Below are 27084 nucleotides of genomic sequence, written 5' to 3' on the forward strand. Positions count from 1 at the left end.
CGACTGACCAGGGGAATCCAGGTAGGAAAATCTACAGGAACTTTCTGTCAACACTGGGGACTTCCTGGTAAGTAAGTTTGATTTGAACCATCCCTAGTTTTAGGGGAAACAAAAGAACTGAGAGAATAATCTTTAAGTCTAGCCACACAATGTTATCATTATTTGTACTGCTATGCATTTGTTCAGCAAAGAGTCACTGGCAACGCTTGCTTTCATGCACTTGGCTGGATATGAGTAGACACAACTAATGAATATCTGTGTTCTAGTTAATTTGCCGCACCAAATAATGGAAGTAGTTAAATAACAAATACAATAGTTATTTTACACTGAAAATATTATTATAACAATAACCAATAATAAACAGTTTTTATAAATACATGTTCAGTATCAAATCTAAAATTCTTTATTTCTCCTTTGATTTAATGACGCAGTATTGTATTGGGCTTCCACTTCAAAATTTTGAACATTGTTTTTATCTATGGTAGGGTATAATGAATTTATTTTAACTCTTCAACAAGCTCTTATTAAAGAACTGAAATGGCCATAGAAATAGCATACCGCATGCTCTGAAACTTCTGTGTTTAATAACAAAATAGAGTCAAGTAAATGCAAGCTGTTTGAAATATTTCTAATTAATGAAATTTACTGAGTAAATACTTGGTTTATCACCATGATCTTTATCCAGCATTATTAGATTTCATACATGTTCAATTAATAATAAATTATCTACCTATTAACAATAACTTATCTACCAATTATTAATAACTTCTCTTCTAATAAATTAATAATTTATCTACCAATTATTAACTATCTACCAATTATTAATAACCTATTTACAAATTATTAATAACTTATCTACCAATTATTAATAACTTATCTACCAATTATTAATAACTTATCTACCAATTATTAATAACTTAGGACCTAGTTATAACATATCTACTACTAATTATTAAGAACTTATCTACCAATTTACATACATTTTACTCCAAAACTGCACAGTAATTTATTTGATATTTATTGCAACAGATAATCTCATTATATATCCATATCTTACTATGGCTTACAGTTTACAGGTAGTTTTATCACAAATTCATCCAAAATACAGGTATTGTATATTGAGTCTTTGGCACATAATTGCATTCTTAAGAACTACAAGGAAAATGTAGGATATGTTTAGAAGATATAGTCGTATGAGCCTATACTAGATGTCTGGAACAGTATCAGTAGTATAAAACATGTCAAGACCACTATTGCTATTAAATATGATGGTTGAATAGGTATATGAAACAACTTGGCCTGAAATTAAACAAAAAGACAAAATTTGCTCAGAATATTTCTAGAAATTGAAAGCATTTACCATATAATATTATTATTATTATTATTATTATAATATTGTCTTTTTGAAACAGCAAGGCAAACATTTAAAGGTGGTCCTGACTCTTTCAAGGCTGTATTAATGGTGAGCTACACGTGGCTCAGAGAGTATCCAAGAGCTCATGGGTTCATTCTTGGTGTTTGCTGAGAAAGTTCTACATGTTTTTCCAGCCTGGTACCCACTTGTCAGTGGTTCAGGATGGAGGCTGTAGTGCTACTGTCAGGGAAAAATTGCCCACATGCCCATCTTCATCAGCATACTTGGCTGATGAAGATGTTAAGCGGCATTTCATTTCGCTTTATTACTAAGGGTCAATAGCGATTGATTTTTCTTACAACTTCATGAAAACACAGCAACTGAGAAGTAGCAATGCATGGCATCTAATAAAAACCTTTAGGTTTGCCAAATCTTGATAAATGTATTAAATTATTACCTTTAATTGAATATGTCCTACATAAGTTAGAAAGGAATCTAACTCTATTTGTGAGCTATTTTTATAACCAAACACTCTCATTTCTAAAGCTATTTTCCTAAATCTTCTACATATAGAATTAACACGACCTGCCTAAAATATAGATATTTATACACAATTTTAGTTATTTCATGGATATTTATACTTCCAGTCTAGTAATTACACCATTTTAATAGCATATTGAAACCCCTTGATTATATTTTAAAATTGCACTTTTTCTTTGATCTGGGTCAAAAATAAAATTGCGATATAATTTTGATTTGTTTTCTGGAATGACAATCTGTCTTTGTTCAAATTTGATAGATTTAAAGCCTATGTTGAGGTATAGTCTTATTTTATATCTGAAAATCCTGGACCAAATGAGGATTGAAAATGATAGCTGAATATCAGGGCAGATATTTATATTATATTATTAGATTAATATTACCTGGAAAAGTGGAAAACATAACATTAAAGCCCAAACTACTGGAAAGATTCCTCTATAAGACCATACTCGAACGTTATTATATTTATTTAACACCAATATACTGATACCTTCAAATAAATATACATCTTATAAAATAATCTGTAAAGTAATTCAGACAAACCAATAGTGAGGTTGATGACACATATTAATTAAATGCACATTGATCTTTTTCTAAAGTATTGTGCAATCAAACTGATTATCAACTATACACAAGGTTTCATCACTCTCTATCAGATAGAATCAAAGAAACTGCTTAGCTCTGCTTAGCTTTAGCGGGGAAATGTTAATCATTGAACTCAATCAAGACATTCAGCTAATGAACATCTAAACATTAGTAAACATTCTATCTCAATTAAAAGCAGAGTTGTTATGTTCCAAAGTAATTCTCATCACCAAACTTAGTCAAGATAATGATAATGAATCTATACTCAAGAGTTTCATCGCTCAAAAGCTTTAATCTATCGAATTAAGCAGATAATTCATCATCAAACTTCATCAATGCATTCACCTAATGAACACCTACACCATGTTTGAACATTCTACCTAAATTGGAAGGAGAGTTATTGTGTTCCAAAGTCTCGACCAATCAAATTGCTTATCGCTCTGCTTACCCTCAACAGAAAATGTTCATTGTCGAACTTAGTCAAGGTATTGATGTGATGAAACTATACACCAAGTTTGATCACTCTCACTTAATTAAAACTAAAGTTATCGTGTCCCAAAGCATCAACCAAGCAAACTGCTTATCCCTGCTTATCATGGCAGAAAATTTTCATCTCCATCAAGGCATTGACCATTGACATACATGGACTAAACACCTACACAAAGTTTGAACATTCTAGCTCAATTAGAAGGAGAGTTATTGTGTCCCAATAAGTGGGACGGACGGACAAACAGATAGACCCATTTCAATAGTTCCCTGCTTTCTTCAAAAGGTGGGGGACAATAATCCTTATGGATAGTGCACTATCAATTACTTGATAGTCATACCTTAAAAAATTACTCACTAGAGCTAAATTTCTAATTCTAGTAATGTTACTTTTTCTACTTCTAAGTGCCTGTAAATGTTGCCACCATATAATTATTAATACTAAATTCACTTTTTCTAATATTAATTATATGTTTAGAATTAATGATAATATGAATTGTAGTACGAAAAATTTAATTCATGTTCTTGTGTGCAACCAATGTAAAAAGAATTACATAGGGAAATGCGGAACTGAACTACGCGCATGCATCCGCCGAGTACATAGGCAACAGAGTAAACAAACTAATCCTGTTTTGAAAGTCTCTAAACATTTAAATACTTATGCCAAGAATTTAAATATAAAATTTTGTATTTTTCATTTTGATAAAAGTCAAAATTGACAATAATATCAGGAGACAGAATATGGAAACATACCTTATTGACTGGTTTTTACCAGACTTAATTTGCCCCCTTCCTGCTGTGTTAATATTCTAATAATATTTAACTAAATCTTAATATTTATTGTTACAATTTTTACTTCAACACTCAACACTGTGTAAGGAGATATCTATGGAAGACCAAATGGGACAATATTCATGATTCTTGTTTCTACATTCTAGTTTGAACATTTTAGACACGAACACAACATTTTAAACTAATGGTTCTTTGTTTCTACATTCTTATGTCAACATTTCATGCACAAAATCAACATTTTAAACAAAAAATTGATCATTAAATATTGAAATTAAAAAATAATTTCTTAATTTTACACGATAAAGAAATCAATTCATTGGTTTCTGAAAGTATCTAAAAAAAAATCTGGAATTTGAACTCTTATGAAAATATTTTCTACGTTTCAAAATAGCTATATAAAAGCTACCAATAAAACGCCGAAAATGAAACATAAAGTCAATTTTTTGTTTAAAATGTTAATTTTGTGCATGAAATGTTGACATAAGAATGTAGAAACAAGAATCATTAGTTTAGAATGTTGCGTTCATGTCTAAAATATTCAAAGTGAAATGTAGAAACAAGAATCATGAATATTGTCCCATTTGGTCTTCCATAGATATTAAGCCCTGTAATTCCTTTTTTTCTTTTATCAGTTCATTAGAGAATACAATTGATATAAATGATAATGAAAGGTTAAGTTTATAGCCAAATTACATAATTGATCTATTAATATTTAATTTATCTCTTCACTTCTGTATTGTACTATTGTCAGATTATACCAGGAAGACTATGTAAATTAATAAAAGGTTAAGTTTTATAGCCAGACTACATAATTGGTCTATGAACACTGATTTCATCTCATTATTCCTGTATTGGCTATTGTCAAACTATACCAGGAAGACTATGTAAATTAATGTCATGTTATATATTATATACTTTTAACCTTTTGTTGTACTAATTTTACTCTTCTGTTTATTGAATACTGTGAATTTGTACTGAACTGAATATAACATTTTGTCCGGAGCCACTCTGCTTGGCAAATTATCATTTATTTGGCAAAATAAAGTGCCCGAAATCTAATAAAACACAAATTTTTACTTTTCTTTTAATTGAAAACTTCTAATTTGTACTGAGAATTGACTATGGATTAAAATATTTTGTCTGGAGCCACACTGCTTTGCGCATTGATTAATATTCGTGAATGTAGCTCCATTCTTATTGGACGATTGAATAAATACTTGTATGATGGGCAAAGAAATGTTGTCTGAGATATCAGTACCATGGAAACAAATGTTAAACTTTACACCATCGTGAAGAATAATTATCATAGTCTATTAGTTACCTATAATAGTCAGTTCAGAAAATATCACCAAAGTTAAAGATGTCATTTTGGATATTGTACCATTTAAAGCACACAAACTTTGTCTTAGTATTAATATATCCTGAAAATATCAACAAATTATAAAATATTAAATATACATGAAATGTCAGCAAACAAAAAGTATGTCATTGCTGTTACCACAATCTCTTTGGGGATCCACAGTGGTTAAGTGAGTAAGGCACTGGCTCACTTACCAGGAGGGTGGTTGTTGGCTAAGAAAGTTCCCAGGGATTTTCCAGCATGGTTTCCCCTCGTCAGTGGTGAAGGAAAGAGGGCCTGGCATGGAACAGTGTCCAGTCATAAGAATGGATTGAAAAACTGAAGTCCTATGTACACATTGGCTTCACATAAAAGAATCCTTGAAAGTTGGACTAAGAAATAAAAGTAGGCCATAGTGCTACAGTTTGGGAAAATTTTAGTTATAAAAAAATATTTACATTATAGGATATTATACATCCAGATAAAATTTCTATAGAATTGAATAAGCGGTTGCCATGCCAACGTTTTGCAAAAGATGGACAGAGAACTGGCTAAAAAGTGACTTTTTGTACAATCAGGGGCTATAATCCAGGATATTACAGTTCGACATGCAACATGCGTGAATATCAAAAGGAACTGAGATCTTTATTTGCGTAAAGAGGAGTAGTCAGAAAGTCTTGGTCAGATTTTCATGAAATTCAAACTCAACCATAATTAAGCTGTAACGGTAAGAGTTGAACTTTTTTTTATAAATTAAATAAAAATTGTGACCTCTAGAGGGCCCACAATTTAAAAATGAGATTTATCGTACAATCAGGGGCCATAACCCAGGAAGTTATGGGCCAATACGTGCCAATATCGAAAGGAACCGAGATCTTTTGGATATAAACCTATATTTTAAGTGTTGTCCTAACCGGATAAAATTTGTGACCTGTAGACTCTGTAGAGTGTCCACAAACAAAATGTAAACAGACGGACAGGAGCAACTATAATATACGTCCACATGGGTGGCAAGTTACCTTCATTGCAATGCGTATCTCTGTTGATTTTTCCTGTAGACGTAGGGTTATTCCTCTCACATAGAATAATATCATCTCACACTGTGTAACATAATTAACAACAACCGCTAAATTAACAGAGTTCATCACCATACGACCAAATAACTCTATAATAAACATTGTCCAATAACCACCAGGACTAAAATACATACAAAAAAAGTTTCTTTGAACTACTCCCAGAGAAATATATATAAAATTACGTTGAAAAAAGAAATAAACATGTTTATGACTAACGTTTTCGGTTCATAACAAAAATCCTAACTGTAGAAGATAGTATACCTGCTACATGTTAAGCAGAGTATTTGCTTTGGAATGTTTATCTTTGCAAGACGGGATTGGACATTGTGTAGAATATAAATACTAAACTTGGGTTTGAGATCAATCTGGTTAAAACACAGATTCTATTTCGTTTCGTTTTTATAGTTCAAAATTTCGTTTTACTTGTCTTTACTACACTTGGATCTGGAAGAGTTGTTATTTAACACACGTTCTGAATGGTGTCAGGGATAAGCCAATGAAACGGTCTGTTACGGCGAGCTTTAGGCGTGTTTTTTACGGAACTGTGGGTAATTCACTAGTAACATCGATGCTGATTGGTTAATCAAATATCTGACGTCATAAGGTCATATATTGGTCTTTTGACCCCTGACGTGACCTATCGCTATAACTTGTCAGATCTTCATGTAGTATAGGCCATCGAAAGTATAAAAAAACAAAACGAAATATAGAGCTGTATTTTAATCAGATTGGTTTGAGATGTTAACAGTGGCTAACATAAAGTTACATCAACTAGTTATATTCAAATATTCTAAGATAAGATAGGTAATGATCACCACTGCTCAAATTAACACATTAAAAAATTAGAAGCCAGTCTGCAGTGTCCCCTCTAATTAAATCAAATACAGGGCCGGACATCAGAAACTGGGAATGGAGGAGTCTAATTTGCAAAAATGTGTCTATGCTGACAGCCGCGGCCATCAACAATATGAATTTTGTTTTAATGGGTGTATATACTATGGAGGACCATGCATTATGAAAAGACGCTTAGAGAGTGAGAGAAGCTAAATTAAAAGGAGAACCATACCTACATCACATTTCTTCTCTTTAATTGCATGACTTCAGAATACTAAATTAAAAGGTAAGCTTGTGCTCACTTATCAACTGGGGGGGGGGGATGGTCGAATGGTTAGCGCATTCAACTGGCGTGGTTTCGATTCCCTAGCTGGTTGCACGTGAAATAAAATTAAACTACATGTTAGTCCCGAAATGACCTAGTTTGTGTCGAGTGGACATTAAACCCCATTTCTCTCTCTCTCTCACTTATCAACCACATGCACTCACCACATATGTCGCATATCTTTTATCTAATCAACTGGCATCTTGCAGGCTATCATAATGAAAGATTAGGTGTCACATCTAACTGCAATGTACTTCAACCCTCCTTGTACATTCCACAAATAAATGATTGCTAAAATTATAGACTTACCCAACAGTTTTAAATATATCTAGTTTAGGAAAATTGAATGCCCAGACATATACAGCTTGTAACACCATTGTAGCTACTACCCAGATTGCACCACTAATCAGAAAACCCCTGATACAGGCAAAAATAAAACAAAAATTCTAAAGATTACTTACAATTATTACAGTATTGAAAGTAATCATTTATTAACTTATAATGATTTGTATGCGAGAGTGAGTGGCAGTAGGGGTCATCTCCGAATAAAGAAAACCTTCAAAGAAACCAATTTGACATGTACATAAACCAGTGTGACATGTACATAAACCAGTCTGGCATGTTCATTATGACATGTACATAAACTAGTTTGGCATTTACATAAACTAGTGTGCCATGTACATAAACCAGTGTGACATAAACCAGTCTGTCATGTACATTGTGACATGTACATAAACTAGTGTGGCATATACATAAACTAGTGTGCCATGTACATAAACCAGTGTAACATATAGGGCCCAGATAAACTAGTATGACATGAATATAAACCAATGTGACATGTACATAAACCAGAGTGATGTGTACCTAAACTAGTGGGACATGTATATAAACCAGTGTGACATGTACATAAACTAGAGTGACATGTAAATAAACTAGCGGGACATGTACACAAATAGGTGTAAACCCAATGTGATGCATGCACATTGTACAAACCATCTGTTATGTAGCCAAGTTAATTGTATCCGTAAATTCAAATCCAGTCAAGATTTCTAGAAATGCATTTTACTCAACCAATCCTCAAATATATTTTTAAATTCACTATAAATTTAATACAAATTGAAACTGACACTTCGTCCCTTAAAGTAATCTACATAAATCTAAATTATTTACCTTAATTTAAATATCATTTTCTTCTGTGAAGCATTTCTATTTTGCTGTGGAGTTGCTTGAAGGAATACCTGAGTAAGAAAAAATTAAAAAAAGTCTATCAAATGACAACTATCCTGTAGAGTAAGTAACTCATTTACTATAAATGTCATCAAGTTAAATATTTTGCAACCAATGTGGAAAAATGTGACCCGTGCTGGCAACAAGGAAATTTTGAAAATTGAGTTACTGTTATTTTCACATTCTCCATCTCAATACCTTCAATATGGTTGGTTTAATCGGGCAGCACCATGTTGTTTATTTGCTATTTTGTCATTTAATATTTTATTCTTTAAGTTTTCAGAAGTGCTGAAGACGAAAATCATAGTAAAATTTTGATCTGACATTTGTTTTATATAATAAAATGTTTATATATTTTTTTTTGCCAACTAGAATATTTATCTCACACAATGAACTCTTTTCATAACAAAACATCAACAACACATGCGGCTTATTCACATTCCCCATGAAAGTGTTATAATTCAGAAAAAATGAGAATAGTCTATACATTAGTAATCTATATTTTTTATATTATAAATTTGGTGAGAATAACTCTACTCGTCAAATAATTAGCACCTTAGTGCCAGTGGTCAGGTGATTAAGATTGTTGATTGGGTAATCAAGTTCAGTTTCTTGATCATCAGAGAAGCCGTCACACGATTGAATTAAAATAAGGTGTAGCATGTGCAATAGGTCTATTGTTATTTACCATGTATCATGACGGTCTCAAAATATGAATCCCTGGTAGCATGATAGAAATTTCAATTTCATTTGTAAAAAATGCTTGCGTTCACTTTTGTGCATTTCGGCGGTGATAAATGACACAAATAATGGCGGACTCAACAATAGTCGCTTTTTGACTCGTTGGTTGTTCTCATTTTTCCGACCCATATATGATGATAATAGAATTTGAAACAATAATATTCAATTATGCATGCTTGTATCCTTTGCATGCCATATGAAGCGACAGTAAATGGGATTCTGCTAAGAGTAAAATTCTCATCGAAAAGAAAATTATTGGTCATTTAATGGTTTATTTCCATTTAGGTCTATAAATTATTTTTTTAAGACGAAACCTGATATCAAATTATCACCGCTTGCATTAATTATTTGGAATAATGATTTGTCGATGGCCTTATCATTGGTAATTATCAATCAACTAATCATTAATCTGTGACAATTGATTAGCATTACTCAATGATACGATCCACTTGTAGCGGTATTCCGACATATGTTTTTAGTTCACACTCAACGGCAATCTAGACACGATCAGAATTTTAAAGTTTTTTTCTGCCAATCCTCTGAGAGTCGCAAGTACCTCAAAAAATTATCGCCTAAATCAAATTTCTATCCTCAGCTAGAGACTCAAGACAGCCATATGATACCATAATGCTTTGCATGGGGTGTCTGGGCCAATCAGCAAACGAATTGTGTGAACTGCATAGCAACAAGCACAAAAAGCAAGGTTTGTTTCAGGTTTGTTGGGGGTTTTAAAACTCGTTTGTATTCGTTCAAAATGAATTCATCAGCAATACTTTGGTCTGTGGTCATATTTATAAAATAGAGATTCGCCGCTTTACAACGATTTAAAGTATTATCTAAGAGGATTGACCGGTCGTCGCTCCGCTGCGAGCAGAGAAAAATAACTAATTTCTCTGAGAATTTTAAGAAAAAAGACAGATTTATGAATTCGATACTCTTACAAAATGTCCAAATAAAGGTGTTTTAAAATGTTTTATTGCTGTTTTGATCTTTTGGGTCGATAGATAGTATATTTATACACTCATTTTTGTGAAAATCTCAATTTCGATCGAAATCAATATTTACACTTATTTTGTCTGTAGCTCGTTATTAGACTTTGCACATTCTTACTCATTTTGCCACCACAGGTCACAAATGGCTTCTGTCAAAATTGTTCTGGGAAGCAAGTTCAAATAGCAAATGTCCAGAGAAATGAAATGAAATGAGGTTTAATGTCCTACTTTTTAAAATTTACATAGGAATATATCCATGTGAGAAGTATGTTTTTAGACTCAACTGACATCATGCATGAATCAAGGTTATTTCTTACCATGCAGGGAGATCAAACAATTATGTTTTTAAAACCTCAATTCAAACAAAATAAAAACACTAAAATAACCAAACATACCTTTTCCATTAATGCATAAAGCTGTTCATTTTCCTGTATTCTAAAATAATATATTCCCAAAATAAAGGCTAGAAAGTGTAAAACATTTGGTATTATATAAGTTGTTATGATGTGTTCACAAGCTTCTCCCGACGTCAAATTTATTGGAACCAAAGACGCTGGTCTCAGTGTAAATATAGGAAATGACAAGGTAGTTATATTGGTACTATTCATTGTTGTTGGAGGTATCGTCGGACTTAATGGCGGTAAAATCTGAAAATTAACACAAAAAAATCAGTTTGAAAACACTACTGTTCTGAAATTGTTTATCTATTGCTATCACTGTAACCCAGGTATCATTTAAATATTGTGTATTTAGCACTAATTTCTTTCACATTCCTTCAATATCAAATCCTTGTTTAAAAATTCGTAAAAATCATTTAAAATCACCCCCAAATCATCTAATTTGTATTTGTTTCCAGTTTAAAGTTGATCATTCAATTTTGATAATGAGTGTCCAATTTACAAACATTAAATTTTTCGATCACTGTTAAAATATTAACAACCCAATTGATTATTGATGTATGATGAAAAATTTTTGAACAGTGGTCGGGAAATTAAATGCTTGTAAATTGGACACTCATTATCAAAATTAATCAGTCAGCTTTAAACTGGACACAAGTACAAATTAGATGATTATGGGTGATTTTAAATGATTTTTACAAATTCTTAAACAAAGATTTTGATATTAAACGAATGTAAAAGAAATTAGTGCTAGATACACAAGATTTAATAATACCTGGGTTACAATATATGTATATTGACTAATCTCTGTTAAACAGAAATGAAATGAAATGGGGTCTAAAGTCCTACTGTTCTGATCCAACTGAGCTAATGAAGACGGGCATATGCCATACAGTGTGCTATGAGGGAAATTTTGTCCAGATAGCGGCGCTACAGCCTACTCTTATATCGAATTCCAACTGCCAAGGACTCTTTTTTACGTGCATGCCAATGTGTACACGGCACCTCACTTTTTCATACCAACCAAACGACCATACTTTTTCCCTTGCCATGCCCTCCATCCTGAAACATTCATAAGGGGGAACCACGCCGGCGAATCCTGATGAACTTTCTCGGTCGACACAGGGGTCGAACACGGGACCTTAAGGTTAGTCTCTGCCAATTCAAGTATGATCAAGAAAAAAAATTGGCATGCTTGTTCCTTGGACAATTGTGCACTGATTGACAGACTTTGCTATGATGTCACAATTCCAAGATGGCGGTGATGATGTCATGCTCGATTCCTGATCCATATAGTACTATCATATTTGTTTTTATAGCAGGGCACCCTAGCAATGTACTGAACATTTTTAATATCTTGTCTAAGTTATGTTTATGGTAATTATGACCAGTAAAAATTGTAATTTTACTCTGGTATCTTTCTGGACATTAAGTTTCCACTGACAGGCCACCATTTCATATATATATGTGTAGATAAGTAAAAGCACAATTAAAGAAGGATAAATTAGATTCAGCGTTCTCCAAAACAAACTACCAGAATTCACTGTCTCTGTACCAAATCCTCTCCATCCAATCTAAAAAAAAAAAATTACAACCAAATAACAATAACATAACAACAACAACTTAAATATTATTGAATCTTATGTTAAATACCAGTAGTGGGGTGGTTAAGGAAGAATTTTTGGTAGAATCGTGCATTTTGCCATTTTGAATTTCCGCCATCTTGGATTTTGGAAACTATTTTTTTATTTAGATTAATTTTAAGTTCAGTGACAATGTAAACCCTTTAATAAATTATATATTACAAACCAAATCAAACAGTGAAATGACCGCCATTTTGGGTATATTTTGGCCGCCATTTTGAATTTCCGCCATCTTAGATTTGGGGAAACTAGTTTTAGAGATTATTTTTCAGTTCAATTACAACAAAAACTATATATTTGATATATTACAAAGCATACATTGCGTGATAATCACCCATCCTATCTGCAAATTCATTTTTCTTCAAATTTTGGCGGCCAATTTTTGAAATAAGGCAAACCCCAAACCCCTTGTTATATGTATATCAATGAATAGGCGGCCATTTTGGAAAAGATGGCTATAACGACCACCAGGGGGAGCTGCTGAGGTGGATCCACATCCCAAAATAATCAGTTGGGTTGATGCCATCTATGTGCCAAGTTTCGTGCTTTTAACCCAAAGTGCACGATTTTTTGCTTAACCGCCCCACTACAGCAAGACAATAGCAGGATTAATTATACTCTCAGTAATAGGGAATGTTTCTTCTTCAATTACTGTTTGAAGAATCATGCTAGGTCTTTAGTGTACACAAGTCAAGGCAGACGATGACAATCTAGTTCACGTAGATGACAGATGTAAGATGTTTGCTAGATCAGTGTTTCCGAACATGGGGTCCACAAACCCCTTACGTGTCAATGAAAAATTTGAATGTTCTGCAGACAAAAAAATTCAGTATGAAATTGGAGGTATTCGCTCAATGAATTTCACTATGATGTTGTCAAAATATGATGTTATCAAAATATGAGTAATGATCCAACCATATTTGCACTGAACAATAATATGGCAGGAGAGAATAAAAGGACCCATCAGACTTCCATTTATTATCATTGTAACTTGACTATCAAAAATATGAACTGTGGGTGGAGTTTCCATCACACAATTACAACCATTTTTTGTCAAAACTTCAAATATTCATAACTTCTGTCTGAATTAATTAATTTTTTTAACTATTATAGCAAGATCAGCTAGCTCTCTATCTAAATCTCACATAACATATCTTTAATAAATGTAGAGTAAAGAAATACTGGATTTCAATGGATAACTAACTACTTACAAACATTAGTAATCGCCAATATGGTCGGAGAACTTGAAGTTTACATTTCCGAAGAGAACTTTGCGTTAGGTTTAAACTTTCTTCTCCACCTAAATCAGATATCTAAAATAATGGAAAAAATGGTTATTATTTATAAAGCTAAAGCATAAGCATTAAAAAGCACTACACCTAATGATATTTTCCTGCTTTGTTGAGTAAACTTTATTCTTTTGGCAGAATTTATCATCTTGATGGAACAGAATAAAAACCAGTTAAGAATATCTAAATAATAAAAACAAAAAACTAACATTTTGTAACTGAGTACCATTATTAAAACTGTATTTTTTTGATACTTTATCAAGTTCCAGTACCAGATCTTTCCCCATATCAAAAATAGATACATTTAATAAATATTTGAATATAAAAGTAGCCTATTCTAATATGTAGTATCTTAATTGATACTGATAAGACTGAAATGTAGAGTCATATAACAGGTTATACCTATAGGTATCTTAAGATCAGTTACCACAAAGTGTATAATAGTCTTCACAAATTAAGGTTAATATGTTACTAAGTTTGTTTTAACAGTACAGTACTTAAAGTAGCTAAATCAACATTGATGTTTTTATCCCACTTGAAAAGATGGGCTTCTGATATCCAATATTTAAGACAAAATAAACATTTTACCATTGGTACACGAATCGTGTACCAGAATGCGTTTCAGCACCATTTGTAATAGGGGACTCGAAGAACGAGGCTAGACATATTCCACAAGTCATGTCAATCGGTGAAGCCATATTCTTATCTGGAGAGCACTCGCAATAAATACTATCGGTGTAGACTGGAATAACCAGACACTAGAGATAGCCATTCGATTCACACTTCTGGTGTATTTCACCGAACATAACTGATTTGAAAATAGAGTAAAAACGGAAACAATTGAATATAAATCAGTTTATATACATTCATATTACATTATTATATGCGTTGCGACCCATTTGTGTCAATTTCTAGGTCCCAAATATTAGTGATTTAGCTCCTTTAAATTATACTGATATTTAATCATGTCAAGTCATGTACCAGTAATCCTAAACATCATGTAATAAACTCCATCCATCAACCATTGGCCTGTGAATGTGATAAACTACCGTGTTTAACTTATTTTTTTCTAGTTTGGTGTGATGCGTGAGAGTCATGAATTAAGGACAAACCCTATTGATATCTGTGTTCAGAGACCTTCCATTTGTCCAACATTTTTAAGTCGTATTAACAGTGTTGCCAATGCCTACGATATCCTCATATTATTTATACTATTTATCTAAAATTTGAATGGAATTTAGTAATTGGAACATAATCAAATAAAACACTATCTATGGATAACATTTACAATGGTTTATTACACAGCAGCATTTCAACAAGATTTCACTAGTCGTTATCAAGCATATCAACACATACAATACAGTGAAATAAACCATAGTAATTGTTATCCATAAGTATAGTGTTTTATTTGATATGGTTTATTTGATAAATCAATTTATATCCTATTTCTATACATGTATATTATTACATGTAAATTTCAATAAGTTGTAATAGTGGAAGATTGTTTATAGATAATCGATGAACTAATTAATAGTTCATTAACTCTTCGTTCGATTTTATATAAATTACCACATTATATATGTAATTACATTGAGTTTTATAGATCATTCTATTACCGTTAATTGGAAAATATATCTAAACTCCAAGGAAAGGAAATTTATCTCCAATCTACAAGCTACTTGGAGCCAAGGAGTTTTTAAATAATTAGTGCAGAAGCCATTCTGAATGACAAAGTATGACCATGGTTACCATGAAACGTGCAAATATAGAAAACACTCAAATATAAATGGCTGTGGTATAATCTGGACTGAGATCAATTCACGATACATCAAATACCTAATTTATCATCAGACATTTTCCATGTAACAACCAGTGAATGCTGAGCACCTCGGACCACAGATCCATTTTGGAAATCTTAATATCCTATACCCCGTCAAAAATGAGGAGTTTAAATTATTTTGACTGATTCAGTCCAATAATTGTCATGTCTGGTAAATATATTTTTACACCCCGATTCCTAAATATGCCACTGAGTACATACCTCAACTTTTACGGTGCTAGCAGACAAAGAATGACTTAACATATCACTGGCATGATGAAGTTCTTCTTCTTGAGAATTCTGTTGTGCCCATGGTAATACCTCAGTACAGACGGTCTGTTTGTCGATACTCTCTGTAAGCTGGTAACTTCTGTCATCAGAATAATCACTTGGTACATAAGATGCATTAGTAACTGATTGGTCACGAATACTTGTATCCTAAAAACACAAAAGCAAAAGTTATTTTCTAAAAGCATACATTTTTTACGCACAAGAAAATCATTAAACCCCATTTCATTTACCTACCATTTGATTAGTCAGTTCATGTAATCTGAAATGTTTCAAAAAAAAAAAAAAAATGCACCATGTCAGGGGAGAACATGAAAATTTTAATCACATTGAGAGACAACAAAACATGTTTAACAGCAGCTTTGTTCTCCAAGCCTTAATAGAAAAATGTCTGTGATCTAATGGACTTTCTCTGTAGGGAATGATGCCACTTGATTCAGTGTGAGACACAGAGACAGAGAGAGAGAGAGAGAGAGAGAGAGAGAGATGGTGTTTAATTTCCACACTAGGTCATTTCTGGACCAACACATGGTTAAATTTTATTTCAAAATTTTAGCAGTGGGAGGAAACCGGAGGACCCAGAGAAAACCCATGAGATTGGATAGGCGACCCTACTCCTTGTCATGTACAACCGGGAATCGAAACCACGCCAGCTGACTCAATGTCAATGACAGACCTTATGATACAGTGCGTACGTACTAACCATTTGGCCATCCAACCCCCGATTCAATGACAGACCTTATGATCTATAGCACACATGTTACACCACCTGATTCCTCCCCCTCTCTTAATTATTAGATGGTGCGATAATAAATATCACACCACACAATTCCTTCCGCCCTTTTAATTAATTAGATGATGGGATAATGTATATTGTGTTACACCACCCATTTCCCCCCTCCCCTCTTAATTAATTAGGTTGTGGGATAATGAATATCATGTCACACCACTCAATTTCTCCCCCTCTCTTAATTATTTAGATGGTGGGGTAATGAAAATCATGTTAAGCCACTCAATTCCTCCTCCGCTCTTAATTAATTAGTTGTTGGGACAATGAATATCATATTACACCTCTCAATTTCATCCTCTCTCTTAATCAATTAGATGTTGGGATAATGAATATCGTGTTACACCACTCAATTCCTCTCCCTCACTCTTCATTAATTAGATGGCGGGATAATGAATATCGTGTTACACCACTCAATTCCTCTCCCCCACTCTTCATTAATTAGATGGTGGGATAATGAATATTGTGTTACACCACTCAAATAAATATTTGGATGGTGGGATAATGAATATTATTTTAAACCACTTAATTCCTCTCGCTCTCTTAATTAATTAGATAGTGGGATGATGAATATCATGTTACACCACTCAATTTCTCCCCCTCTCTTAATTAATTAGATAGTGGGATAATGAATTTTGTTAATGATGTAAATATCCGGTAACTGGTGTGTGGTTGAGTAGTCTAAGTTGTGTGCTTTAGATCATAAGGTCTGTCATTGAGTTTAGTGTGTGATTTCAATCACAATTTGGTATGTCACTCACTACTAAAATCTCAAACAAATACTCAGGTTACTACAATAAATATATTCTATGACCTGGTTTGTACTGGGTATTAGTTAAACCCCCTTTCTCTCTCTGTCTTCTTTGTTCACCTCACCTTGCAAGCAGTCACAAATTTCTCATTTTGGTAACAAGTAGGGGGATAGCGGTAAGCATTAAGTTCAATTTGTTCACGTTAATTTCATGGCTAATGAAGATGGGCATACACCAGGCCCAGGCCTATATTAATTTCAATTACCAACTTGCCAGGGCATCTTTAATGTGCAGACAATGATACTAGTATATATGGAACTCGGTTTTTCGTATTATCTGAACAATTAATACTTTTCCATACATTGCTCTCCATCTTGCACCATTATCTAACTATGTAAAACAAGTATCACTTTTACATACAGTAAATCATAAATAAATTTTGACTTACTATAAATTTCATACTGTTTTATCACAATTTACAGCTGCATATTAATACAAAAATCCATTTTAATTAATAGCACGTTTAATGAATAGCACACTTAAAATCTCTTACTAATTCTACAGGAGGTAGCACATTTAAAGAGATTTCCACATCCTCAATAATCATCCCTATAAATAATATAGTATTTCTTAATATGAGGCTGCTGAAAATGATACTGATCAAAAGATAACAGAGAAACCACTGATAAACTTACAGTTAGATAATATATCTATTATCAGGGCCGGTTGTAGAAAATGCGGGGCCTAATTTGGGAGGCCCAAAGTTACAGGATATGTATACATTGCAGCAGAAGGATATGAAAAAATAGCCACATCTGGCGCCTGGAAATTATTTAGTTGGTGAGCTTTCTAGTACAAAACTAAATTTGAAATAATGAAAAATAATCTTATGTACTTATATGATAAACATGTAAACAGGCCAGCAGACAGCTGAAATTGGCCAATATTAATGCATAATTGTTTGGTACACAGACAGACAGCAGGACGAACCCATTTCAATAGTCCCCTGCTTACTTCGAAAGGCGAGGGACAAATAGTGTGGGAGATAATATACTTTCCTGAGGAAATTGATCCCAGGCGTACTTTAAATGACCTACCTTAAACGACCTATCTTCTAAGAAATTGGAAATAAAAAAAAGCAAACCTAGGTTATGATGGTCACACATAATACCCTATTTCCATGTGGTATCGTACGCTTTCTCCGGGTAAAAGTGTTGTTTCGGGATGAAAGCATCACTGATGAACGTTTCAAATCTAACAATTTGTTCAAGGATGGACCCATCTCTGATGAACGTTTCAAATCAAACGATTTGTTCAACAGTGCTCCTTTGGGACTACCGTCTTCATTAGCCCAGTTTAGGAGCAGAACAGTAGGACGTTAAACCCCATTTCATTTAATTTCATTTTCCTTTGGGACTGATATCCACATTGGAGGTCTGTAATGAGGTTGTTGGAATTGAGGTACCAAACAAGTCTTCGATTGATCAATCTCTCCATGGTTTTAGTTAAAGTGATCGGACGGTAGCTTGTAGGTTTCATAAGAAATTTACCTGGTTTGGGGATGGGAATTATTGTGGCTTTGTGCCACAAAGGAGGGAAATTCCCATCAACCCAAATCCAGTTAAATTAAAAAGATCCAATAAGATTAAGAGTGTTGGTAAAGGTAAATGTTTTAAAATCTGGTACAGTTGCAGTGTCGGAGCTCATGACCACCACCCAGCTCTGTGAGAGAGACAGAGAGAGAGGGGTTTAACACAAACTAGGTCATTTCGGGACTAACATATGGTTCAAGTTTATTGCAATAATTTGCTTGCGCATAGGGGTCTTTAGCAGTGGGAGGCAACTGGAGGATCTGGAGAAAACAGGCGACCCTACTCCTTGTCACGTACAACCAGGGATTCGAAACCACACCAGTTGACTCAATGGCAGACCTTATGATACAGCGCGCATGTGCTAACCATTTGGCCATCCAATTCCCCACAGAGCTCTGTAACGGAAAAATTATCATTGTAGCATTCATCATTGCAGGATTTGAAATTAAGTCGCCTTTTTTTCCTGTTGTCATTTAATGTCTTGAAACGCATCACTGGAGGAAATGGATGATGAATTGAATGAGGTTGTACTGGCCGGAGAATTAGCAATATCAGCAAATGTTGTTAAAGTGATATTACCAACATTTAGATGGTTAACTGATAAAGCACTACTTTTACCTTTAATCCAATGAATCCCATCCCATACCGATTTTGATGTGGTACAGGAATTTATCCTAGAGACGTAACCTTTCCATGAAGATTTCTTTGCTTGAAGTATGGTTCTACAGGTCTTCGCTTGGATAATTTGGTATACAGCAATATTCTCCACGGAAGGGTGAGTCTCGCGTCGCTCTTTAAGAGCGGATTTACAGTCTGGATTGCACCATGGTTTATTAAAACGTTTTGGTTCAGTCATGGTTTTTGGAATCGCCTGCTCAGCTACATTGTGAAGAATTGAAGTGAATAAGGCCATGGGATCATCTGTGGGTAATCCACTAGAAACATCAATGCTGATTAGTTAATCACATATCTGACAACTGGTCAGGTCTTCATGTAGTGTAGCCCATCGAAAGTATAAAAAACGAAACGAAATATACATCTGTATTTTAATCCGATTGCTAATGGATTGAATTTTTGTATTAGGATTTGGACTTCATTAAAATTTGGCTTAATACCACGACACTTCCATTGCATTATGAAATTGACCATCGTCAGAGATGTTTAATAGGACTTTTTGGGTGTTGCTTGAGATTAGGGTCTAGATTCTCATACAACAACATCCATCATATAGTCCTGATTCCCGAACCTGTTATAGGTCTGGACAGGATCATCTTCACCCTTTCTGCTACAGAAGGATAATAGTATAGAACCAGCCTATAAAGTTGAAGATAGATCCTTTGGGTGGCTTTCCACCTTTTGTGGGGGAATTTGGTGGCTTTCCACCATTTGAAAGAGGAGTTACAGGCATAATCTTCTCTTTTGCCTCGGGCACTATAGACAAACTTGTCTGAGTGCCGTGGGCAGTGAATTCTGATTTCTTTGATATTGGAGGATTAGTGGATGATCCTGTCGGCCCAAAAGCTGGCAGAGGCAACTTGGTCTGACAAGCAACGGAAACGGTCTTCGGATTTTTGCGCAAATACTGGCGCTAGTGTGGCAAGTTCAACCAATTTCCGTGCCTCGGGGTAAGAAATATTTTTTTCTGTTTTGATCTGTTGCACCTGTTTCTCTTTCTTCCACAAAGGACACTCTTTTGAATAAGCAAAATGAGCTCCTTTGCAACTGGCACAGTTATGTTGGAGTTGGCATGTTTCACGTTTGTGGCCATCTTGTCAACATTGTGCACAAATTGGTTTTCCCTTACATACAATTTTGCTGTGCCCACAGCATTGGCACTGAAAAGAACACAATGGGTTTCGTATGTAAGAGAACTGGAACTGGCACAGTTATGTTGGAGTTGGCATGTTTCACTTTTGTCAACATTGTGCACAAATTGGTTTTCCCTTACATACAATTTTGCTGTGCCCACAGCATTGGCACTGAAAAGAACACAATGGGTTTCGTATGTAAGAGAACTGGAATTAAGAAAAATCCAGCTTTGATCGTTTTGGGCAGTTCTGGTTTGTTGAATGTCAGGATATAGGTGTTGGTTTGGATGATGTTACCGTTATATCTGATTTCGGTATATCCGGCTCTGCAATCAACCTTCTCAGATCCTATTTAACTGATAGAAAACAGTCTATTGTTGTAAGTGGCAAATCATCTGAAGATGTTGGCCTTTTATACGGTGTCCCACAGGGCTTTGTTTTGGGTCCTATTGTGTTCAGCTTGTATACCTCGCCCTTGGTTAAAATAATTAAAAAGTATAATATCCAGTATCATCTTTATGCAGATGATACGCAGTTGTATATCTTGTTCAAACCAATTGTTAAAGATGGCTTCGTTTTAACTAAGTATAATTTAGAATCTTGTATCAATGAAATACAACAATGTCAACCAATTTTTTAAAGCTGAACAATGATAAAACCGAGTATCTTTTAATTAGCTCACCAGCAGTTCAAGCAAAAATTTCAGATAACATTGATATTTCTATCGGCGACGTTTCTGTGGAGCCAGTAAAAAGTGCCACCAACATATATAATTTGTTAGAAAAGTGTTTTATCAACCAAACTAACCAAATACAATTTAATGACATTAATAATGTTAACTATTATTGTTTTTAAGTCTATAAATCATAAATCATCTCGTTACTGGACCACTTATTATATAAAATGTCATGTTAAACTGATCTGTCTAAGTACTATCAGTTTGATATCATATTACTTACTAGATATCAGTAAATGGTTAAAGTTCAACATTACAATAGCTTTCAAAATCTACAATAGTATTAACTGATTAGGAGGAGGAATGACATTGCATCAAAATAGAGCAACTGTACACTAAATTGAAGAAAACTGAGAGGGACAAGAGTGTACATGTATCTACAATTCTAATAATGCAGAAATCACATTCACTAGTTAAAGGTCACCGGAAAAGCATCAATTTTTTTTAAAATAATGCAAGTAATAATGTCAACATATCCTTTCCATAAGTATAACCCGAACCCGAATGTCTATATTACCTGCAAAAGGTAAATTTCAACATTAGTTATTTCTGCCGTTCTCCGTGGGTAGTCGTAACTTTCCGTCAATAAGCAATCCGTGACGTCATTTTAGTCCTTCTGCACATAGAAATATAGACTAGAATATGAGCAGAAGGACTAAAATGACGTCACAGATACGGAAAGTTACGGCTACCCACGAAGAATGGCGGAAATTACTAATGTTGAAATTTACTTGTTGCAGGTAATATTGACATTTGGGTTCCTGTTATACTTATGGAAAAGATATGTTAACATAATTACTTGCTCTATTTAAAAAAATTATGAACCTTTTCCGGTGACCTTTAATTTTGATATATTTTCAATAGGTCATGGGCAATAACTATTTGAACGATCTCAGCAAGTTTGAAAAAAACCCAAAGTTTGCGTGACAGGGGCAATAACTCTAAATAAAACTGATACACAACACTGAATTACAACCTTGTTGCTCCTTTAATCATATAGTAGCCGAAATTGGTCATATTTCCCTGCAACTTCCTGTGCCTTTTTTGGAAGCATGTCAAAAACCACACACAGCCTGTTTCCCAGGAGCGTAAAAGCGGGGGTGGGGGGTACTAAACCAGGAAAATAAATAGTCGGTCGCAAAATGTGATGAAGTTTGTTTGTGCCTGCAAGATCCAGCAGTGCCAGCGGTTATAAATAAAATGATTTATACATGTTTAAAATCTTTATATGGTATTAAAATATTTGATTGGGGAAGATCTAAAGCAGCTTTGGCAGCTAAATCTGCTTGATCATTCCCCCTTATATCAACATGTGATTGGGGAGCCAGCAAAAGACGACGTCTTTGCTGTTGAAATCGAAAGATAGTATCAGACAATAAACATCTGCTACTAATGGGTGTTCAAGCTGTTTATTGTTAATTGCTTGAAGTGAGGACAGAGAATCAGTAAAGATGATATGGTTTAAAGATGACGAAGATTGAATGACCTCCAAGGCCTAAAGAATGGCCTGGAGCTCAGCTGTAAATATTGAAGCAGCAGGTGGGAGACACACAGAAATGTTCTCAGATGGCGTCGCGGTAGCCGAAGCTACCCAATCACCATCTTTATAACCATCTGTGTAAATAGGACAATACTCACCATACTAAGACCTTAACTCTCTAAAGAGAGGTTGGAACACTGTTGAGCTAGTTATCTCTTTTTATGTTGAGAAAGATCGAAATTGATATTTGGGGGAGATATAGCCCACGGTGGAGTCTTTAAAAGAAGGGGTATTCGCAATACTGTCCGGGCTGATACTAGCTTCGGACAAAAGGGTTGTATGCGAATACCGAATGATAGAATGACATTCATTTTGAGCAGAAATAAATGCTCATGATAAGGTCTAAATATGGTGTTAAATGAAATATGTTTTGGTAAAGATACTATTTTTGTAGCATACTACAGGGCCAGTTTATTGCGTTGGTTGTGCAATGAAGGCTCATGGGCCTCGATATGTAAACTATCCACTGGAGATGTACGAAATGCTCCTAAACTGATTCTAAGTCCCTGGTTGTGTATGGTGTCAAGCTCTTTTAGGTAATGCTCGCGGGCTGACCCATACACAATACACCCATAATCGAGTTTTGCTGCATGCTTTTAACACAGTTCAAGGCTATAAGTGCAATTTTCATCACCGATATCATATAACCATGTTTCAGTAAGGACAATAATATCAGGATTGTTTTCTAATATCTGCAATTTCAAGAGTTTTGTTTCTGACCAAACAAGCACTCAATTATTCTATTTTTGTGCCTCGATTTAACCTTTTTGGATGAACATGGATTAAAGATACATTTCCGCATACAAACTTTGTGATTTGATGATATAATTGGACTAAAAACATTCAAAGTAACCAATCTATCAAAAATTTGCTTCAATTCCCTCTCAAAACTTTGTATTCGTCGGGGATACCTATAGCTGTTGTTACACGCAATGTCTGTCAATTTAGCTTCTTTGTTGGAAGGTCCATTTTTCAGAATGTATTTATCATTACTTACTGTACATTTATCATACATATTGAGGCCTAAGTAAATTCTTAATTATTTCTTTCAACTTCTTTTTCCGCCATTTATTTGCAGAGTCTTTTGTACGCTGACACCCCTCAATTTTCCCCAAACTGCCTAACCATTTGATCAAGAAATAACAACCGCTCCCCCACTTAAGCTGGCACACAATAAGCTGGCAGATAACAGTCGGGTTGCCAGTTAGTAACAATTTTGCCCAGTGCTTGTCCCATGGGTGTTTTTCGGGTAATCCAGTATTTTTCTAGTAAGATTGGGCGTCCATACTTTCCATACATACCAAATTTGACATACTTTTATTGGAAAGAAAACCACCCGGTAAATATTTTTCTGGGAAAGTATCTTTAAATCTTTATGGTTAATTGTTTAACAGTTGCTAGCTAGGTTGTTATTCGTTTCAGAGGTCTAGAGAACACTTCTGGTTACTTTTATGGGGGTTTTTTCTAGTACTATCTCATTTACCCCCACTCGATGGCTTTGTGTTGCTAATCCCAACTTACGTAGACGGTACAATATTAATAGATCTTGATTAATATTTTGAGAAGCATAATGGAAATCAATCAGTTATTGTCATGAATGGGTGATTATCTGATGAATTAACTCTATTATAAAGATACTATAGCTACAATGAACTTGAATGCTACCATTGTTTCAAAGTGGATGAAAGATAATATACTGAGCGCCATGGAAAACGCATCACTTTTTTTTCCCAAATATTTTATTACTAGGTGGTTTCGTATGTATAATATTATGCAATACTATGAACTATTATTTCACACAATGCTCCCAAAAGCAAAAAATATCGGCCCGTGTGCAAAAAAAAATTGCACGAGATGCATATGAAAAACCCAATATTCACGTGCAGCATTGTGTGTGAGCCCTTTAAAAGCATGTTTTCAACTTAATGTGCAGTACATGAACTGTGAAACGTCAATCTGTCGTAATTTGTTGTTGGACGTGTGAAGGAATCGAGCTAAAGATGCCGAGACTTACTGAATATCAACGGAATGAAGCCATGGGAATGTGCAGGGCTGGCATGTCTACACGTGCTATTGCCAGACACTTCAATTGTAATCAGTCCACTATTGTAAGGTTGGTGGAACGTGTTCGAGTTACTGGATCAACACGTGACCGTCAACGTCCTGGTCCACAACGCGTTACAACCCAGGCTCAAGACTGCTACATCCGGGTCACTCATCTGCGTGACAGATTCCGCCCAGCGACTCGAACAGGTGCAGCAGTCGTCGGAAGACAAGGACCAGTAAGTGCCAACACATGAACTGTACATGAAACGTCAATCTGTCGTAATTTGTTGTTGGACGTGTGAAGGAATCAAGCTAGAGATGCCGAGACTTACTGAAAATCAACGGAATGAAGCCATGGGAATCGTGTTCGAGTTACTGGATCAACACGTGACCGTCAACGTCCTGGTCCACAACGTGTTACAACGCTTTCAGCTTTATCACGCTGATGGCCGTCAACGTGTGTGGAGAAGTCTTGGGGAACGTCTTGCAGACTGCTGCGTCTTCGAAACGAAGCGATGGGGTGGGGGAAGTGTAATGGTGTGGGGAGGCTTCACATTTCATCACCGGACCGCCCTACACATTTGCAGGGGTCGCGTTAATGCTGTAGCCTACCGTGATGATGGCCCGTGGAGGACACACGCGCTACTGACATCTGTGTCATACTTTTGGTTTTGACTCCTCTGACTTTGTACCCTTGATTACAGATTAAACATCCATAAGTGTACAAATGTGTTGTTATTGATGTGTTCCCATTTGAATATTGTTCACAATAAGAAGCAAAATAAATAAGATATGTTTACAGGATCATTTTGTTATACGAAAAACTAAGTGATGCGTTTTCCATGGCGCTCAGTATATTTACAGTGAATTACTGAATATGATCATTTTTTTACAGACTATATAATTTAACACTTCCAGGAATATTGAGTGCACCAGTAAAATTGTGTTTTACCAAAATTCCATCAAAATCTAATCAAATGCACCAACATTTCAATTCATGTGACAATAATTTATATCGATTTTTGATATTTACTGTTCTTTGTGCCAAATTGTCATTTTTGATTTAAAATCGTAGTGTATTTGTTTCTAAAATGAGTTTAAAAATGGCAAATAAATATCCCTTGACCAAACAAGCATGAATGTCGGATTTTGGCACAAAATATGAGGACTGTCATTTTAAAGTATGACATATGACATGTTTCATGTTTAGCTAAAGGAATGGTGGTATATTACAAAAAACGATATAAATACTTGTGATATTATTATTATGTTGAAATAATGGTGGATTTGGGTAAATCGTGCTACCATTCCATGTGCCATGTTGAGGAGGAGCAGATCATGCAAATCTTCCTTAAGTTTTATAATAAATAGTTAAAAACTTACCAATGGGTCTGTGTTTATCAAATATTCAACATGTTTATTCATAATTTCTCAATCCGTGAACTTGTTTACGCTATCCTTCTTCATGTCCTTTCAAAACAACATCAGCGTATGAAAAAAACAACTACTCGACACAATCTACTTTTTTGTTTGTGTATTGTATTTGTTTACATTGTAGAAATTCTCTTATCTTACTAGAGATAAAAAATTCATTAACCCACATAAGTGTTACTGTAAGTTTGTTGTTTTGTTCACAGATTGCAGTTCATGATAAACTTGTTGCCATTACTAGATAAACAGCTGACCCTTCTGGGACGCAATGTTCAATAAATCATACAATTAGTGAATTACGGAGTTGTCTAACTTTTAGCACGATGCAAAAACATACAGTCTTAGTCCTAATTATATTATCTTCTATATGAGCTGTTAAATTTGTACTGCTTCAAAGAAATTGTAATTTAAAGTCAGGTCGATTATAATATCGGTAGCACGATTTACCCAAATCTACCCAAATTCACCATTATTTCAACTCATAATATAATAATAATGGGCCATTCCTCATCAACTGGACCAATGGTGGGAACATGACCCCCTCCCAAAAAATTATAAAAAATATATTATTATGTTATAGTATATCAACCTCTCTAGGTCGAAAACTCGCTGAGATATGGCCATTTGAAATTAGGGTAATGAAACGAATCATAAATTCGGTAAT

At 34.4% G+C, this 27084-nt stretch overlaps 1 protein-coding gene across 2 annotated transcripts; it reads right to left on the bottom strand.

The window, feature by feature from the left end:
- Positions 1–316: 316 nt before the first annotated feature.
- On the bottom strand, positions 317–26876 carry LOC126828156 (uncharacterized). Of its 2 annotated transcripts, XM_050557757.2 has the most exons (12): positions 26373–26876; positions 15663–15878; positions 13544–13645; positions 12099–12263; positions 10687–10938; positions 8502–8569; positions 7641–7748; positions 6116–6293; positions 5079–5178; positions 2278–2384; positions 1812–1943; positions 317–1299 (listed from the first exon to the last, which is right to left on the bottom strand). In XM_050557757.2, exons 1-12 carry the CDS (start codon positions 26412–26414, stop codon positions 1177–1179), a joined length of 1593 nt encoding a protein of 530 aa, XP_050413714.2. In that variant the 5' UTR covers positions 26415–26876; the 3' UTR covers positions 317–1176. The 2 variants fall into 2 exon arrangements, with proteins under 2 accessions (XP_050413714.2, XP_050413720.2); XM_050557763.2 differs by lacking the exons at positions 15663–15878; positions 26373–26876 and having other exon boundaries at positions 12224–12263; positions 13544–13558.
- Positions 26877–27084: the final 208 nt, after the last annotated feature.

This window comes from Patella vulgata, chromosome 1 (assembly GCF_932274485.2).
Source record: "Patella vulgata chromosome 1, xgPatVulg1.2, whole genome shotgun sequence".
In the NCBI taxonomy this organism is placed as follows: domain Eukaryota; kingdom Metazoa; phylum Mollusca; class Gastropoda; family Patellidae; genus Patella; species Patella vulgata.

What these genes read in the sequence shown, in the direction of transcription:
- LOC126828156 (XM_050557757.2), bottom strand. Translation starts at nt 26,414, where the DNA reads ATGAATAAACATGTTGAATATTTGATAAACACAGACCCATTG. An exon ending in TGATAAACACAGACCCATTG is followed by an intron (nt 15,879 to 26,372) that starts GTAAGTTTTTAA and finishes TTGTGTTTTTAG; the next exon opens with GATACAAGTATTCGTGACCA. An exon ending in TAGGACATATTCAATTAAAG is followed by an intron (nt 1,300 to 1,811) that starts GTAATAATTTAA and finishes GTTTAATTTCAG; the next exon opens with GCCAAGTTGTTTCATATACC.